We start from the raw sequence: 18,765 nt of genomic DNA on the forward strand, positions 1-18,765 counted from the left end.
ACACTGTTCCATCAGTTTTGTTATTTTCTCTTTCTTCTATTTACATATCTGTAGTTTCAAGCAGATTAAGTAATGTGTGAAAGTAAAGTTTACTTGAGTATTTTTAAAATGGATATTTCACATTTAGCACTTTTTCTTTGCAGGTGGTGTCAGTAGAAGAATCTCCAAAATGGCTAAAAGATTCGAATTATGAACCTATTTCACTTGAAGAGTTAGGCACTTGGATGAAGGAGGGCCAGCGCAAATTGGTTATAAATGATGAAACTAATTTTTGTGATCCAAATTTATTAAGGAATGTTCTCAGTTCAAAGGTGAATCCGTTTTTATTTTAATACAGTAGTGGTCTTTCAGAGACCATGCCATTTAGGCTATCAGTCAAGATTTCCCTGGAATGACTCCTTACCCTCTCCCTTAAAACCCACATCCTTTCATCTTTCCATCTCCTTCCCTCTTTCCTGACAAAGCAACCGTTGGTTGCGGAAGCTTGAAATTTTGTGTGTGTCTTTGTGTGTGTGTGTGTGTGTGTGTGTGTGTGTGTGTGTTTGTGTGTGTGTGTGTGTTTGTGTGTGTGTGTGTGTGTGTGTGTGTGTGTGTGTGTGTGTGTTGTTTTTTTTCTACCAGCACTTTCCCGTTTGGTAAGTCATATACAAACATGATGTGACTTACCAAACAGAAGCGCTGGCAGGTCGATAGACACACAAACAAACACAAACATACACACAAAATTCAAGCTTTCGCAACAAACCGTTGCTTCATCAAGAAAGAGGGAAAGACGAAAGGATGTGGGTTTTAAGGGAGAGGGTAAGGAGTCATTCCAATCTCGGGAGTGGAAAGACTTACCTTAGGGGGAAAAAAGGACAGGTATATACTCGAACGCACACACATATCCATCCGCACATACATAGACACAGACAGACATTTGTAAAGGCAAAGATCTCTGCCCAAACTCTTTGCCTTTACAAATGTCTGTTTGTGTGTGTGTTTGTGTGTGTGTGTGTGTGTGTGTGTGTGTGTGTGTGTACCTGTCATTTTTCCCCCCTAATGTAAGTCTTTCCACTCCCGGGATTGGAATGACTCCTTACCCTCTCCCTTAAAACCCACATCCTTTCGTCTTTCCCTCTCCTTCCCTCTTTCCTGACGAAGCAACAGTTTGTTGCGAAAGCTTGAATTTTGTGTGTATGTTTGTGTTTGTTTGTGTGCCTATCGACCTGCCAGCACTTTTGTTTGGTAAGTCACATCATCTTTATTCCCACATAGAAAGCTTCACAGTGTAGACAGGTCAGTTGGTAAATCACGTGGGTGCTTTCACACGTGGCTCTGCCTTTGATCGTGTACACCTTCCGGGTTACAGGACTGGAGTAGGTTGTAGTGGGAGGATGCATGGGACAGGTTTTACACTGGGGGCGGTTACAAGGGTAGGAGCCAGAGGGTAGGGAAGGTGGTTTGGGAATTTCATAGGGATGAACTAAGAGGTTACGAAGGTTAGGTGGATGGCGGAAAGACACTCTTGGTGGAGTGGGGAGGATTTCATGAAGGATGGATCTCATTTCAGGGCAGGATTTGAGGAAGTCGTAACCCTGCTGGAGAGTCACATTCAGAGTCTGATCCAGTCCCAGAAAGTATCCTGTGACAAGTGGGGCACTTTTGTGGTTCTTCTGTCGGAAGTTCTGGGTTTGAGGGCAAACCACCTTCCCTACCCTCTGGTTCCTACCCTTGTAACTGGCCCCAGTGTAAAACCTGTCCCATGCATCCTCCCACCACAACCTACTCCAGTCCTGTAACCCGGAATGTGTACACGATCAAAGGCAGAACCACGTATGAAAGCACCCACGTGATTTACCGACTGACCTGCCTACACTGTGAAGCTTTCTGTGTGGGAATGACCAGCAACAAACTGTCCATTCGCATGAATGGACACAGGCAGACAGTGTTTGTTGGTAATGAGGACACCCTGTAGCTAAACATGCCCTGGTGCATGGCCAGCACATCTTGGTACAGTGTTACACCGTCCGAATTATCTGGATACTTCCCACTAACACCAACCTGTCAGAACTCCGGAGGTGGGAACTTGCCCTTCAGTATATCCTCTCTTCTCGATATCCGCCAGGCCTCAACCTCCACTAATTTCAAGTTGCCTCCGCTCATACCTCACCTGTCTTTCAACAACTTCTTTGCCTCTGTACTTCCGCCTCGACGGACATCTCTGCCCAAACTCTTTGTCTTTACAAATGTCTGCTTGTGTCTGTGCGGATGGACGTGTGTGTGTGTGTGTGTGTGTGTGTGTGTGTGTGTGTGTGTGCGCGCGTGCGTGCGCGCGCGCGCGCACGCGAGAGTGTATACCTGTCCTTTTTTCCCCCTAAGGTAAGTCTTTCCGCTCCCGGGATTGGAATGACTCCTTACCCTCTCCCTTAAAACCCACATCCTTTCATCTTTCCCTCTCCTTCCCTCTTTCCTGACGAAGCAACCGCTGGTTGCGAAAGCTCGAATTTTGTGTGTATGTTTGTGTTTATTTCTGTATCTATCGACCTGCCAGTGCTTTTGTTTAGTAAGTCACATCAACTTTGTTTTTATATATAAAGTCACTGATGTCCTTGCTTCATTGAAAAGTAAATTCCATTATTTTGATGCAGGCAATTGCTTGTACAGATATTATTGTTGTGGACTTCAGTTCATAGACTGATTTTATGAAGCTCTTATAATAGTCTATCCTGTGCGAACCTTTTCATCTGATTAGTTCCTACAACCTACATATGTATGTACCTGCTTACTGTATTCATACTTGCGTCTCCATCTTCAATTTTTATGCCCCACACTTCTTTACATTACAAAACTGAGTATTCCTTGATGCCTTAGGATGTGTGCTACCAACTGATCTCTAATTTTAGTTAATCTGCATCATAAATTTCTTTTTCTCGCTGGTTTGATTTCATTGCTCCTATTCATTATTTAGTCTATCCATCTAATATTCAACATTCATCTAAAGCACAACATTTCAAAAAGATTCTTTTCTCTTCTTGTCTGAATTGCTTATTATCCAAGTTTCACTTTCATGTAATGTTACTTATCAGACAAATATCTCCAGAAAATACTTCTTAAACACTTAAAATTATCCTAGATGTTAATAAATTCTTTTTCAGAAATGAGTTCTTGCACTATCCCCAGTTCATATTTTATATCCTCTGTACTTCAGCTGTCATCAGTTATTTTGTTGCTCAAATAGCTGAAGTCATCTGCTACTTTTAGTGTCCCATTTTCTAGTCTAATTATGTCACCTGATTTAAGTCAGCTACAGTCCCCATTACCCTCGTTGTACTTTTGTTGATGTTCATCTTGTAGCATCTTTTCAAGACAACAATTCTGTTCAACTGCTGTTCCCAGTCCTTTGCTGCTTCTGACAGAATTACAGTGTCATTATCAAACCTCAAAGTTATTATTTATTTTCCCTAGACTATAATTCCCTTAGCAAACTTCTCTTTGGTTTCCTTCACTGCTTATTCAGTGCACAGATCGAATAACATAGGGGATAGGCCACAAACCTGTCTCCCTTCTTTCTCAGCTACAGCTTCCCTGTCATGTTCTTTGACTCATTTAACTGGGATCTGGTTTATGTACAAGTTGTAAACAACCTTTCGCTCACTGTATTTTATCCCTGCTATCTTGAAAATTTCAAAGAGAGGATCCAGACAACATTGTCAAAAGCTTTCTGTAGATCTACAAATGCTATAAACATAGGCTTATCTTTCTTCAATCTATCCTCTAAGATAAGGGATAGGATAATTTCTGTCTTGCATGTTCCTCTGTTTCTCCTGAACCCAAAAGTATCCTTGCGAAGGTTGGCGCCTACCAGGTTTTTCATTGTTATGTGAATAATTTGTGTCTACATTTGCAATCATGACTTGTTAAGTCGATGGTTTGGTAGTATTCACACCTTTCAGTGCCTGCTTTCTTCCCTTATATAGACGGTCTGTTTATTTCCTTGTGTAGACTCTCTGTATATGTATTCATCTCTCACTTCTTTGCTTTGTACTGGCTTGCCATCTGAGCTCGATATCTGTGCAGTTGTTTCTCTTGTCTCAGAAATCTAATTGTGAAGAGCAATTCTGATTTTATTTCATATGTTAGCTTTCGTTGCTCTGTCTTTTGCATGGAAGAATGTTGATACTCAAGCTATTTGTATTAAACAATATACTTTAAGACTCGAATAATCTGTTTTGTTTAGCAGTAGACATCAGTGGTGACTGAGTAATCTGTACTGTATGCAACACATCTGAAGGGTCAGCTACTGCGATTTTTGTCTTTGTTTGGTCATCCTTAAACTTTTTTTGTTCCAGAGTGTTTTTGACAAATTGGATGCAAATGAAATGCTGAAGGCAAGGTCTCGATCAAACCCATTTGAGACTATTCGTGGTGCAATCTTTTTGAACCGTGCTGCAGTGAAAATGGCGAACATGGACAAAGTGTTTGATTTCATGTTCACAAACCCTCATTATGAAAATGGTGTATGTATCTCAGCATGAATCTTGTTTCATTCCATGTCATGTTCAATAGCATCTTGCTTAGTAACTGTTTTCTTTGTACAAATTGGATGAAAAACCGATTAGCATTCTATGCGCTAAGAAAGGTATTAATTATCTGTAGGTTTTTAGTACTAATTGGTTTGCTTTCACAACAGTCTGTCTTTACTGTAGAAAATGTACAAAGGTGAATCAAAAGGACTATAATGAGTTATGTAAATGAATTTCAACACTCAATTGTGCTGATACATTAGCATGCAGTACAGCTACCATTACATTTCAACACAGTCGTATGCCTATTGAAAGATTTATTGTGATGGTGCACCACAGTAACATTATTTGCTCGAAGGAAGCCATTGTCAGTTCCCAGCAGCTAGCATGATTTGCCATATTAAATGTTCATATTAGATATAAACTGCCTATAATCCAGATACTTCTCAGTGATCCAAAGTACTGTAAAGCAGTGGGTGTCAAGTTAAGACTGAAGGAAGGAGTAATCTAGTTGCAGTGTTTCTTATGGTAGTTGATATATACAGTATGTATGTGTGTTTTTAAGGGGGTATAGGTACTTTGTGAGTATGAGTAATAACTCGTTAGACATCAAAACTGAAATATGCATTTGTTGAACAACTGTATAAAATAAATAGGCCACAAAACATTATTGAGACAAGTCAGTGTCTAAGTATTGATTGTAGTGTGCTACTTACTTAGTTAGTTAGTTACATGTTCCAGGGATCATTTTGCATGATACATCATAATGATATGGACCAAGTCATTTTACATTCACATCACAATTAATTTGTACATATGGTTACATTCTGAACATTTGTAAGTTTGGTGTTATTTTACAAAAATAAAAAAGATATGCAGATGTGAGTTAGTAATTTCTACCTACCACCTCTTACACATTACAGTAATATCAAACATTGGAAAATCTAGGATGGAATGTAATAGTATTGTGAAAAGGAAAGTTGCTACTCACCCTAAAGCGGAGATGCTGAGTCACAGATAGCCACAACAAAAAGACTGTCATAAATAATAGCTTTCAGCTGGTAAGGCATTTGTCAGAATTAGACGGCAAACATGCACATACACACCCACATGAAGGCAACTCACAGACACTGGCCTCAGTTGCCTGAGACTGCAGTCGTGTGTGAGAGTTTCCTTTGCATGGGTGTGTATGTGTGTGTTTGCCATCTAACTCTGACAAAGACCTTACCGGCTGAAAGCTATTATTTGTGACAGTCTTTCTGTTGTCCCTATGTGTAACCTAGCATCTCCACTACATGGTGAGTAGCAACTTTCCTTTTTGCAATAACATTACAATAATAGAAATTCTTCTACGAAATAGGAGTCGTCAGGGAGAAACTTTCTCAGCATGTTAGAAATTTTACTTTGCTACCTGTTGGACATTTTATATCACTGGCTAAGTGATCATAAAGTTTTGTTGCAGCATTGTGCACCACTTTGTATGCTGAAGACAACCTCAATGTGGAGTAATGGATGTCATTTTCTCCTCTGATGTAATTATGTACCTCATTGCTCCTTTTGAACTTTAGTGGATTATTTACAACAAATTTCACCAGAGGAAAAACATACTGTGAAGCAGTAGTCAGAATGCCCAACTCAAACATATGTCTACATGATCGTGGGTGAGAACCACATATTATTCTTACTGTACATTTTTGCACAATAAAGACTTTCTTTCTCAAATATGAGTTCCACCAGAACATTATTCCATATGACATTACTGAATGAAAATTTGCAAAATACGCTGGCTGGCAGATTTCTCTCTCCCCAAGATTTTCAATGATTCTAAGCGCAAATATGGCTGAACTAAATTGCTCTAAAGGTGTTTTTTCCAATTTAAATTCCTATCAATATGGATCCCAAAGAACTTTGAAGTTTCCACCCTATGTATTATTTCCTCACCATGTGTTACACTTGTCATTGATGTTGTACTCTAGTTGCACAGAACTGAATATGTTGTGTCTTTTCAAAATTGAGAGTGAGACCATTTACAGAAAACCAGTCAATAACACTTTTGAGAACTTTGCTTACCATTTCTTCTGTTTCTCTATGTATGCTTGGAGTGATTACAATACTACTGTAATCTGCAAAGAGTATTAATTCTGCTTGTTGTATACTAGACAGAAGGTCATTTAAATATATGAGGAACAGTGGTGGACCTAACATTTAACCTTGGGGAACCCCATATGTGATTTCTCCCCAGTCAGAATTTTGTACCTGGGCTATATAGCTTGAATTACAAAGTACAACTTTCTGCATTCTTTTGGATACCACCTGTGGGTCCGGTGGTTAGAATAGTCCCAAGATATTCCTGCCTATCATAAAAGGTGACTAAAAGGAGTCTCACACGTTTCAGCCTTTATGTGATGGTCTCCTGTAGGCTTTGGCCTCCATATTTCAAAATTTTCCAGAGAGCGAGCCAACTGGGGAAGGGTACCTTACATTGTGCATCGTGTCCATCACGATCCTACGTCAATGTGGATCTGCACTTCTGCTCATTTTCCAGCTGTTGGGTGAGGTCACCCTTCATCCAATGTGCAGTATTGTTTTTCGCGCTGACGATACTAAAGGACTTCTTTGCACCTGGTATCCAGCACAGTAGCCAGTCTGTTGTGCTGGGGCCGCCATGTACCCTGTTGGTTGTAGCCCCTGACCACACAGGGATCACTCTGCTGATGCCTGTGCCGTTAACTCCTCATGTATGCCAAGGGGTAGATGACCATGCCACTGGGGCATTGGGAGTCCCGGCAGTGACCATTCTGCTAGGTGGATGACACATGATGAAGCATAGTACATTATATCTTGCTGGTGGTCAAACACCAGCAGTCTCTAAGCTTTCACAGGCTCATTTCAACACTCAGAAGTATGACCCCAAATCGTTCCCCTCCCTGGCCACATCTTGGGAGGAATCTCAGGCAAGGATGGCAGTGGCTCTTATTTTCCCCGGTACCTTGTATGTTTGAGAGCTCATGGGAAATTTTTCATGATGATGAAGCCTCCGTTTTTTGTTGAGCATTTAGAGGACAAGTTTGGGGAGGCGGAGAGGTTGTCCAAAATGAGATCTGGGTCAGTCTTGATCAAAACAGCATCCTCTGCCCAGTCACGGGCGTTACTCCCTGGCGACAAGCTGGGGGATATTTCTGTAACCATCACACCCCAAAAGATCTTAAATATGGTCCAGGGTGTCATATTTCAGAGGGACCATCTTTTGAAGTCTGACGATGAGCTGCACGGCAATTTAGAGCAGTGAGGTGTACATTTTGTTTGACATGTCCACCAGGGTCTGAGGGATAATCAGGTTGCCACCAGTGCCTTCGTCTTGGACTTCAAGGATGATACATTACCCGAGAAGGTCAAGGTGATGGTCTACTGCTGTGATATAAATCCCTATCTCCCTCCCCCAGTGCAGTGCTTTAAATGCTGGCAGTTTGGCCATATGTCTTCCCATTGTACTTCCAGCATCACATTTCGAGATTGCTGATGCCCATTATATCCCAGTACTCCTTGTGTCCTGCCTCCCGTCTGTGTCAGCTGCAGAGAGCACCATTTGCCCTGCTCGTCAGACTGCAGGATTCCCCAGAAAGAAAGGAAAATCATGGAGTACGAGACCCTGGACCGACTGACCTACACTGAGGCTAAGAGGAAATTTGAATGCCTACATCCTGTACACATGACATCATCTTACGTAACTGCTACAACAGTTGTAGCCCCATCGGTTCTGCCAACCCCAGTCACCTCAGAGCCAGAAGACTACACCTGTCCCCTTGATGGTGGGGGGCACTTCCCTCCCTGTTTCTCCTGCAACACCTACTTCAGGAGCAACACCCTCCCACCCATCGGGGACATCCGTTCTCCACTTCTAAGCCAGAGAAGTGTACAATTTCTTTGTCTCCTCTCACTAGGAAGGGATCCCTTGGGTCACTGCCTTACCAGGTTTCTGCTAGTGGGGAAAATGACACCCACCAGTGGCTGAAGAGCCTTAAAGCAGCTGGTCGTAGGGCTTCACGCTCATCCTGTCCCGGAGACTGTATCAGTGAAGTCCTCCCAGCCAGGGAAACCCAAGGAACAGTGAAAGAAATCCAAAAAAAAGATCCCCAAGACCAAGGGAATTGTGGTGGCACCCACATCACCACTACCTACGAGCTCTGCGCTTGAGGATGAGGTGGAGATTCTGGCATCCGCTGAGGACCTAGATCTTGTTGGACCCTCAGACACAATGTATATAGGCTGCTCAGGCAATAAGTTGGTGGCAGCAGGTGACACTGAGGTGTAAATTGCCTCATTGAATGTTCCATGCCTTTCCAGTCTCTTGATTATGTCATCCTCCAGTGGAATTGTGGCAGTTTTTTTCACCACCTGGCTGAGCTATGGCAACTGTTAAGCTTTACACCTGCTTTCTGCATTGCCCTCCAGGAAACCTGGTTCCCGGCAATGTGGACCCCCTGCCCTCCACAGCTAAAAAGGATATTACAGGAACCGTAGTGACTATAATCGAATGTCGGCTGGAGTTGCGTTCATGTCCTAAACTCAGTCTGTAGTGAAACTGTGTCCCATCAAACCCCTCTTGAAGCTGTGGCTGTTAGAATGAGGACGGTGCAGGAAATAACTGTCTGCTATGTATATCTTCCTCCAGATGGTGCAGTACCCCTGAATGCATTAGCTGCACTGATTGATCAACTCTGTAAACCTTTCCTACTTTCGAGACATTTTAATACCCATAACCCCTTGTGGGGTGGCACCATGCATCCTGGCTGAGGCAGAGATGTTGAAACATTACAATCTCAGTTCGACCTCTGCGTCTTATATACTGGGGCTGCCACACATTTCAATGTGACTCGTGGTAGTTACTCAGCCATTGATTTATCAATTGGCAGCCCAGGACTTCTCCCACCCATCCACTGAAGAGCACATGATGACCTGTGTGGTAGTGACCACTTCCCCGTCTTCCTGTCACTGTCCGCGTATCAGGCCTATGGACATCTCCCCAGATGGGCTTTTAAACAAGGTGAACTGGGAAACTTTCACCTCTGTTGTCTCCGTTGAATCTCTCCCACATGGTAACATCGATGTGATGGTTGAGTAGGTGACTACAACAATCTTTTCTGAGGCAGAAAACGCGATCCCTCACTCTTTAGGATGCCCCAAGTGAAATGCAGTCCCTTGGTGGTCGTTGGAAGTCGCTAAAGCAATTAAGGAGTGTTGGCGAGTTGCACAGTGGCATAAGCGGCACCCTTCCCTGGAGCACCGCATAGCCTTTAAATGGCTCCGTGCCCTTGTTCGCCAACTTATCTAACAATGGAAGCAGAAGTGTTGGGAGAGATACGTCTCGACCATTGGGTGCCATACATCACCTTACCAAGTCTGGGCAAAGATCAATCGTGTTTTCGGCTACAAGACCCCAACAGATGTTCCCGGTGTTAACATAAGCTCCTGGGCCACATCGGATCCACAGTCAGATGATTAAACCTCTCTCATCTGACTACAAGCGACATCTCCTTGTCATCTTCAACTGGATCTAGTGCGATGGCGTCTTTCCATCACAATGATGGGAGAGCACCATCATTTTGGTGCGCAAACCTGGTAAAAACCCACTTGATGTGGAGAGCTATCGGCCCATCAGCCTCACCACCAGTCTTTGTAAGCTGCTGGAACGTATGGTGTGTCAGCGGTTGGGTTGGGCCCTGGAGTCACATGGCCTACTGGCTCTATGTCAGTGCGGATTCTGCTAGGGTTGCTCTACCACTGATGATCTTGTGTCCCTCGAGTCCGCCATTCGAACAGCCTTTGCCAGATGCCAACACCTGGTTACCAATTTTTTTTGACATAGGAAAAGCATATGACACGACCTGGTGACATCATATTCTTCCCACATTATACGAGTGGGGTCTCCGAGGTCAGCTTCCGATTGTTATCCAAAATTTCCTGTCACTTCATACTTTCCGTGTCCAAGTTGGTGTCTCTCATAGTTCCCCCATATCCAGGATAATGGGGTCCCGCAGGGCTCTGTATTAAGTGTATCTCTATTTTCAGTGGCCATTAATGGTCTAGCAGCAGTTGTAGGGCCGACCGTCTCTCCTTCTCTGTTTACAGACGACTTGTGCATTTCATACTGCTCCACCAGTACTGGTGTTGGTGAGCGGTGCCTACAGGGAGCCATCCACAAGGTACAGCCATGGGCTCTAGACCACAGTTTCCAGTTGCAATGTCATGTGTTATGCACTTCTGTCAACATCATACCGTTCGCCTGGAACCAGAACTTTTCCGTAATGATGATCCACTCACTGTAGTGGAGACACATTGATTCTTAGGACTGGTTTTCGATGCCCGGTTGACTTGACTTCCTCACCTTCATCAGCTTAAGCAAAAGTACTGGCAGCACCTCAATGCCCTCCACTGCCGAGCAACACAAACTGGGGTGCCATTGCGTTTGCTTGGACCACTGTGGCATTCGCCTAGTAACAGGAGCTTTCAAGACGAGTCGGGTGACCAGTGTCCTGGTGGAGGCCGGAGTCCCTCCATTGCAGGTTTGGTGTAAACATCTGGTGGCCAGTTACAGTGCACATGTTCGTAGTTCTCCTGCACATCTGAATTACCATCTCCTTTTCCCACCCATGGCAGTTCATTTCCCACATCGGCGGCCCAGGTCAGGGCTTCCAATTGCAGTTCGTGTCCGATCCCTTCTTTCCAAACTATACTTGAGGTCAGTTCAGGTAAACCTCTGTAGGGTACACATAAGCCACTGCTTTGCCTGGACCTTTCACATGGCCCTAAGGACTCAGTTAACCCCGCACCTCTCCTGTGCCACTTCCTCTCAATTCTTCACACATATCAAGGCTATGAAATGGTTTACACTGATGGCTCGATGGATGATGATTACGTCAAGTTTGCATTTGTCCGTGGCGGACATATTGAACAGCATTCCTGCTAAGCTGGTGGTTATATCCCATGCTCTTGAGCACATCAGTTCATGCCCTGGGGAGTCGTTTCTTCGGTGTACTGACTCATTGAGCAGCCTACAAGCTATCGACCAGTGCTACCCTTGTCATCCTTTGGTAGTGACAATCCAAGAGTCCATCTATGCGCTGGAATGGTCCAGTTGTTTAGTGGTGTTTGTCTGGCCCCCAGAATGGTCCTCGGGCTGCTATAGCAAGCTCTGCAGTGCCACTGATGTGTTACTTCCAGCTTATGTATCAACGCTCTGGAAGTAATATTTAGTCTATTCCCCCCACCCCCTCATAATTGCTCGTCTGTTTGAACGAAACAAGACTGTGTTGCAAAGGCTTGGTTCTTCCCTGTTTTTGCAGACAGAACCTTACTGCATCAAGTACTGATATTCACAGTTCAAGGGCAGATGACACTTGTCACTACTAGTGTGTCACATGACAACAGAAATTTACATGGGGGGATGTTCCAAGAATCATGAATTTTCAAGCAACTTTTTATGACCCTCACATGGGGTCAACAATGCCTCTTGAACAGGATCAACCTCCCTAACAACAAATTAAAGTTGTCTATTATTACATGTACCAAATAATAATAGTTCTTGGCAATATATTCATCCGACGATTATACAAAATAGTTGCTGATTAAAATGGATAAAGTAGGCATTCCTTGGCTGATTTTAGTAATCAAAGTTCCAGTAATCCTAGCAATGATAGAAGCCAACATTTCATAATTCATAGCATTCTGCACAGCAAATGATTGCGTTGGTCAGAGTGCACAGATAGAGGCGGGTTGGATAACAACTGAGGAAGTGACTGCCATTGGGTGGTCTTGTATTTGCTGCTACAGAAATTCACGTGAGAGGCTGACAATGTCAGCAGTGCTCTCATTGCTTTTGGATGTAGGTGATGGTACATATATCGATAATGTCTGCATCTTTTATTTACATATGCAGTGGGGTTATTAACAGTTGTTAAAATCAATCACATTATGGAAAGCCGTTTGTTTCCCAGCTAGGTGATCCATTTCGTCCCTGCCAGTAGACAGTGCTCATTCATGTAAGTGCATTGTTGATTGGCTCCTCCCTTTGTAGAGCACTGTACAGTGGTCATAGCATAGTTGGTAAATTATGTGACTGGCCCCACTTTTGATGAGGTAGGAAGTGCCAGTTAAAGGATTCGAACAGAAGGTGATGAGTAGATGGACAGGTGTTGCATTTGGATATTCCCCAGTTATATGGCTCTTGGGTATGGGATTACAGCAGGTGTGGAAAGTGATGAATAATAATATTATAGATTGTGTGTAAATACTACATATGATGAAGTGGTCAAAATAATGTTCAAGACAGGATACTCATATTTCAGGTCACAGTAGTGGCCTGGCAGACAATTTGATTCATTTGTTCTGGCTCCGAGTGATATATCATGGTGAAGGTGTTGTTCTTATCTGGCTTTCCCCATCAACTCTCCGCAGTTTCTTTTCCTTAACCACATGACACCATATGTGTTAGCATTTAGCCCACTTCATCCACACAAACACCTCCTCTCTTCATGCAATTAGAGTTTTCTGATACCCTTTTCCGAAAACTTGTAAGTCAAATGTCATGGTGGTTGTTTTGAAAAAGACAAGACCAGTTTTCTTCCCCTTCCTCAAATCAACCAACCAACCATGACCAATTTTTTTACCAAGCAAGGTGGCGCATTGGTTAGTAGACTTTGCACACTGGACTTGCATTCTGAAGTGAGACCATTCAAATCCATGTCTGGCGATCCAGATTTAGGTTTCCTGTGATTTACCAAAATTGCTCCATGCAAATGCCAGAATGGTTCCTTTGAAAGAGCATGACTGATTTCCTTCCCCATCCTTGAAACAATCAGAGCGATCCGCTACTGTGTGAAATACACTACTGGCCATTAAAATTGCTGCACCAAGAAGAAATGCAGATGATGAATGGATATTCATTGGACAAATATATTTTCTGGCCAGGGCAGCAGTTGAACATTTTCTGTATCCAGAAATGCCCGTACAGGACCTGCAACATGCGGTTGTCCTTTATCCTGCTGAAATGTAGGTTTTCGCAGGGATCGAATGAAGGGTGTGCCACAGGTCGTAACACATCTGAAATGTAATGTCCACTGTTCAAAGTGCCGTCAATGTAAACAAGAGGTGACCAAGACGTGTAATCAATGGCACCCCATACCATCACACTGGGTGATATGCCAGTAGGATGATGACGAATACACACTTCCAATGTGCGTTAACCGCTATGTCGCCAAACGCGGATGTGACCATCATGATACTGTAAACAGAACCTGGATTCATCTGAAAAAATGTTGTTTTGCCATTCATGCATCCAGGTTCATCATTGAGTACACCATTGCAGGCGCTCCTGTCTGTGATGCAGTGTCACGGGTAACTGCAGCCATGGTCTCTGAGCTGATAATCCATGTTGCTGAAAACGTCGTCAAACTGTTTGTGCAGATGGTTGTTATCTTCCAAACGTCCCCATCTGTTGACTCAGGGATCGAGACGTGGCTGCACGGCCCATTACAGCCATGTGAGATGCCTGTCATCTCGACTGCTAGTGATACGAGGCTGTTGAGATCCAGCACTGCATTCTGTATTATCCTCCTGAACACGCCGATTCCATATTCTGCTAACAGTCATTGGATCTCGACCAACGCGAGCAGCAATGTCGCGATACGATAAACCGTAATCGCGATAGGCTACAATCTGACCTTTATCAAAGTTGGAAACGTGATGGTACACATTCCTCCTCCTTACACGAGGCATCACAACAATGTTTCGCCAGGCAATGCCGGCCAACTGCTGTTTGTGTATGAGAAATCGGTTGGAAACTTTCCTCATGTCAGCTCGTTGTAGGTGTCGCCACCGGCGCCAACCTTGTGTGAATGCTCTGAAAAGCTAATCATTTGCATATCACAGCATCATCTTCCTGTCGTTTAAATTTCACGTCTGTAGCACATCATCTTCATGGTGTAGCAATTTTAATGGCCAATGGTGTATTATTCTGAATTATTCACTGCATGTAAATTTCATGACATAAGCTGCAATAGGTATAAATGTATTAGTTGTTGTTGTTGTTGTTGTTGTTGTTGTTGTCTTCAGTCCTGAGACTGGTTTCATGCAGCTCTCCATGCTACTCTATCCTGTGCAAGCTTCTTCATATCCCAGTACCTTGTCGTTGTGGTGGTGTCATTCTCCCCGAGTGGGAATCAAGTAGTGTTAGAAGGTTAAAGGTGGACTTATTTAAAGACTACAATATAAGGGAATGGACAGTGACATACAGAAATTTGGATTTGGTTGGGGAGTGCGCACGAATAGCCCAAATAATTAAGAAGACCACTCTTGATAGATGGGAAATCTGGGTTCAAGTCCTGGTTTGACACAAATTTTCACATGTCACAATTCGATAATACATCTCTAGCCATTGCAGCTGATGTCATGAAATTCGCATCTGGAAAATAATTTTGAGTGATCTAATGACCTTGATTTTAGTGAGTCATTAAACAGTAATTTTTCTCCTTATTTTTCTTCTCCATCCTTCACCAGAGCTTGTTCTCTGTCTCTAATGATATCATCATCAGAATGTTGGAAAACACTAATCTTCCTTCCTTCCAATGCAAAGGTCTTACTACTGTCAAATATATCTCATTTAAAGAAGACAAGCTGTGACATTGACATATTTTAATGGGTTTTCTAAAGCATTTTGCTGCAAAAATTTTGCTAATGTGATCAAAGGGTTTATAGAAATTAGAAAGTGATATAAATTTTGTTTATTTACACACCCTTTTTATAAATGGTAGTAAGAAAGATAAATACAAACTAATAGTTTACTAGACTTTACTACACCCAGCTACTCACATACAGAACAACCAACAGAGATTTTCAGCTTACAGTAAAGTTAAAGCCACTGCCATAACAACTGAATCCTTAATGTGACTGTAAACCTCTCCAGAGGAGGGTTGGAAGCCTGGTACTATGAAAGGCAAAGGAATAAGGGCCCAAGGGTTGAAGGAGATAGCTCTTGAGAAAAATTGAGACTCAGAAATCAGTTAAAAGGTTGTTACTTTAGCTGTCATAGCAGAATCATAAGCTTTACTTCACTTTGATAAGCAAATGAGAAGCAATGGTTAGTGGCTTGCTTTGTTGATCTAGAATCATAGTATACACTAAATTTTGTAAAGGGATATCATATACATGATGACCGTTGGCTAAAATGGGAAAATGTTCATCTTAAATTGAAAACATTATACTCACTATAAAGAAATTGCTGCTTTCATATTAACATTTATCTTCCAGGTAACCTCTTGTTCTCTATTGCCCTCTTGTGAAATTTTGAAGAAAATCACTTGCTAAAATCCACAAGGTACTTTGCAAAAAGCTGAGGATTTGATACCTCTTTTTTTTTAAATAAAAAAAAATGTGCTCAGGAGCAGCTTCAAAAGAGACTGACAGCTTGGGAACACAGAGCATGTTTCATTGAGCACTATCCACCAGTTTGAGTGGCATTTATGAGACATGTGATATGTTCCTCATGAGCCTGTGGAGAAGCATAAAAGAATAAGAACCTCATGTCAGGACTGTTTGATCGATGTTAGGACCAACATTTGATCTTGAGTTTACTTCACTGTACTGACCTGTATTGGCTGGCTTTACAGTAAATGGATGCAGAGCTAACAATCCTCATTAAATGTGCTGCTGTTACAAAAAAGCATGTCAGTTTCATAGTTGTAGCTGCTCAACAATCAAGGAATTCAGTTCTTGATTTTTTCTTTGTGGTTAGAAACATGCACATTGACAATAATGTGTACTTGGATGATCAGTTTATTGAGAACGAGAATTTCCACCAAATATAGTAACCAGTATTATTTCCATACTGCATACTTTTTATGTTAGGGAGGCAAGTTTTGCTTTTATTAGCTTTCACTGAGATAAAAATAATTCTCTTCATGATCCACCTGTAGAGCTCCTGAATTATGTTTTACTGTGTATACTTCATCACAGGAGGTATGTCAGGTTTTTTGCTAAACGACATCAACAGATTAAAATGAGTGCCCAAAAAGTTGCTCATTTCACAAATAGTCCGCCACTTTGTTTTCAAGACATGCCTTTTTCCCATCAAGTTCACAGTTAATCAGTCACTTTGTTTCCAAGACAAGCTATTCCTCTAAGGAATGGAGTCTGATGTCAGCATAAATTCGTACCCTTGCATACTGTTGGCAGGTATGTAAATGAGCGGAGCTATATGATCTGTGTTTGTTAGGATGGCCACCAAAGTGCGTTAATGTTGTCTGTTGTGATATTTTTATCAAGCCTGATCAAATATGTGTGGGTGTGCGCAGTGTCGTGATGACTAGGAACCACTGTGAAGGGAATGGAGACTGCTGCATGTTTTTGTGTGACAGAAATACAAGCAGGCATTCTAATATGAGAGTATCCAATGTTTGGCTGAATGGGAATATGAGTAAACCCACATATATTGTCAGGGTTCTTGTCATGTGACACCACAGATCACTGTGTGATTTGATGTGATAGGGACATTGTAACCACTTCGCATCTGTGCTTGCCACCTGGGGATTAGTAATGGAAAGTGGGAAATTAACTGCACTAAATTGCTGTCCCCTGGCATAAGCTACAGTTAACTCCACAGTCACCTAGGCCGTATTTAGTGGAGCTTTGAGAAAAATTGATTGTTAACAAGTGGTAGCACATAATTTTTAATAGTCAATGTTGGTTCTGCAATACCTCATTTGACTGTGTCTGTGACAAATGTGGCACCCATAAGAAACATCACATTCTGACAGTGTTTTGTAGAGAGATACTGTTGTCACTCCTACCATCATCAACCGGGGAGTCTATGGGTGTGATGCCAAGTCACATCTGGTACCGATTCAGGGAAGTCTGACTACTCAGTAATGTACCTTGGATATCGTGCCTACTCATGGGTATTTCTGTAGGGTCAGTATCCAGACTCTGCCTTTCAGTGGGGCACAATGCTCATCCACTTACAACATTTGTGTCTATGAGCTGCATACATGAGATCATAGTATTCTTTTGGGTGCACATGGCTTTAATCTACTGTGGCATAAACTCTGTCCCAATACCAGTATCTGGCTGCAAAGGCCAGTTGTGTCAGTTACTGACCAACTTATCACAAGATAGCTTTATGGCACACTTCCCAACTGAACTAATGCATGCACTTAGGCACACACTTTCCTGCTGAAAGGGCTACTAACTTTGTTATGTGTTTTACTTAGTTTTGTTTTGTCTGAAGCATATGAAGTTTCATTCTGTCACTGTATATTTCATCTGTGCTGCTGACTTAGGCATTTAGACACTGTTGAATGTTTTTTATTTGTTACACCTGTAATCAGTGATTTAATTGTATGTATCTGTTTTAGTAATCTTTGAAAAGGAGATTACTGTTTATCATCTCATGTTCCTTTTGGATAAATTTTGTTTTGTACTATGGGCTACAAAATGAAACTATTGAAGGTATATAAAAATTAGTCACCAAAATATAGTATTGCAATAGCAAATGGCTAACACGCTACATCAAACATTTTGGAGTCCAACTTGAATTACAATGGGCTCTTAAACTTTGTGACAAGTCACACTATAAAAAAAAATTATCATTTCACAATTGTATATTTGTTGTAATTCACATTCCAGAAACCGCAGCTGGGGCCACATGATTTGCTTTATTTTGCCGACGTCTGTGCTGGCCCTGGAGGTTTCTCTGAATACGTATTGTGGCGAAAGAAGTGGCAAGCCAAGGGTTTTGGCTTCACGCTGAAAGGTGATCATGACTTTCGGCTGTCTGATTTCTATGCTGGACCCTGTGAGACATTTGAACCTCACTATGGTAAGGAGATCACATCATAGAAATTGTGTGATTAAATGTGGTAAATTTTCACTCTATTACACTAAAACTTTAATATTCTGGGGAGCATCCAATACTGACGATGTGCATTCATTAAAGTGTAACATCCCAACAGGGAATGGAATGTGCTACAGATGTTCAAAAAGACGACATGAAGCCCTGGTGTAGACACTTTAGTTTTGAGGTATGTGGGCATTATGTTTGCGTTGAGAGACAGAATTCCTGGCCAGAACTTACCCTGCAAAATTCTAAGTGCTGTTAGTAAACAATGTAAAAGGGAAAGAAATTATCCAAAGTTTCAGAACTAACAGCTCCTTCCTTGGGAAGGAAAGAGGAATAGATGGGTAAGGTTAAAAGGGAAGGGCAGGTTCT

The 18,765-nt window shown here is 42.2% G+C and overlaps 1 protein-coding gene across 1 annotated transcript in view; it reads left to right on the top strand.

Annotated features, from left to right (window-relative positions):
* The window catches only part of LOC126284819 (cap-specific mRNA (nucleoside-2'-O-)-methyltransferase 1), a 241,890-nt gene that overhangs the window by 29,367 nt on the left and 193,758 nt on the right, over positions 1–18,765 (top strand). Inside the window, exons 5-7 of the mRNA XM_049984029.1 lie at positions 144–311; positions 4,332–4,499; positions 18,183–18,375. Coding sequence (XP_049839986.1) covers positions 144–311; positions 4,332–4,499; positions 18,183–18,375 — 529 coding nt within the window. The remainder of the gene's footprint in view (positions 1–143; positions 312–4,331; positions 4,500–18,182; positions 18,376–18,765) is intronic.

This window comes from Schistocerca gregaria, chromosome 8, assembly GCF_023897955.1.
Source record: "Schistocerca gregaria isolate iqSchGreg1 chromosome 8, iqSchGreg1.2, whole genome shotgun sequence".
Classification (NCBI taxonomy): domain Eukaryota; kingdom Metazoa; phylum Arthropoda; class Insecta; order Orthoptera; family Acrididae; genus Schistocerca; species Schistocerca gregaria.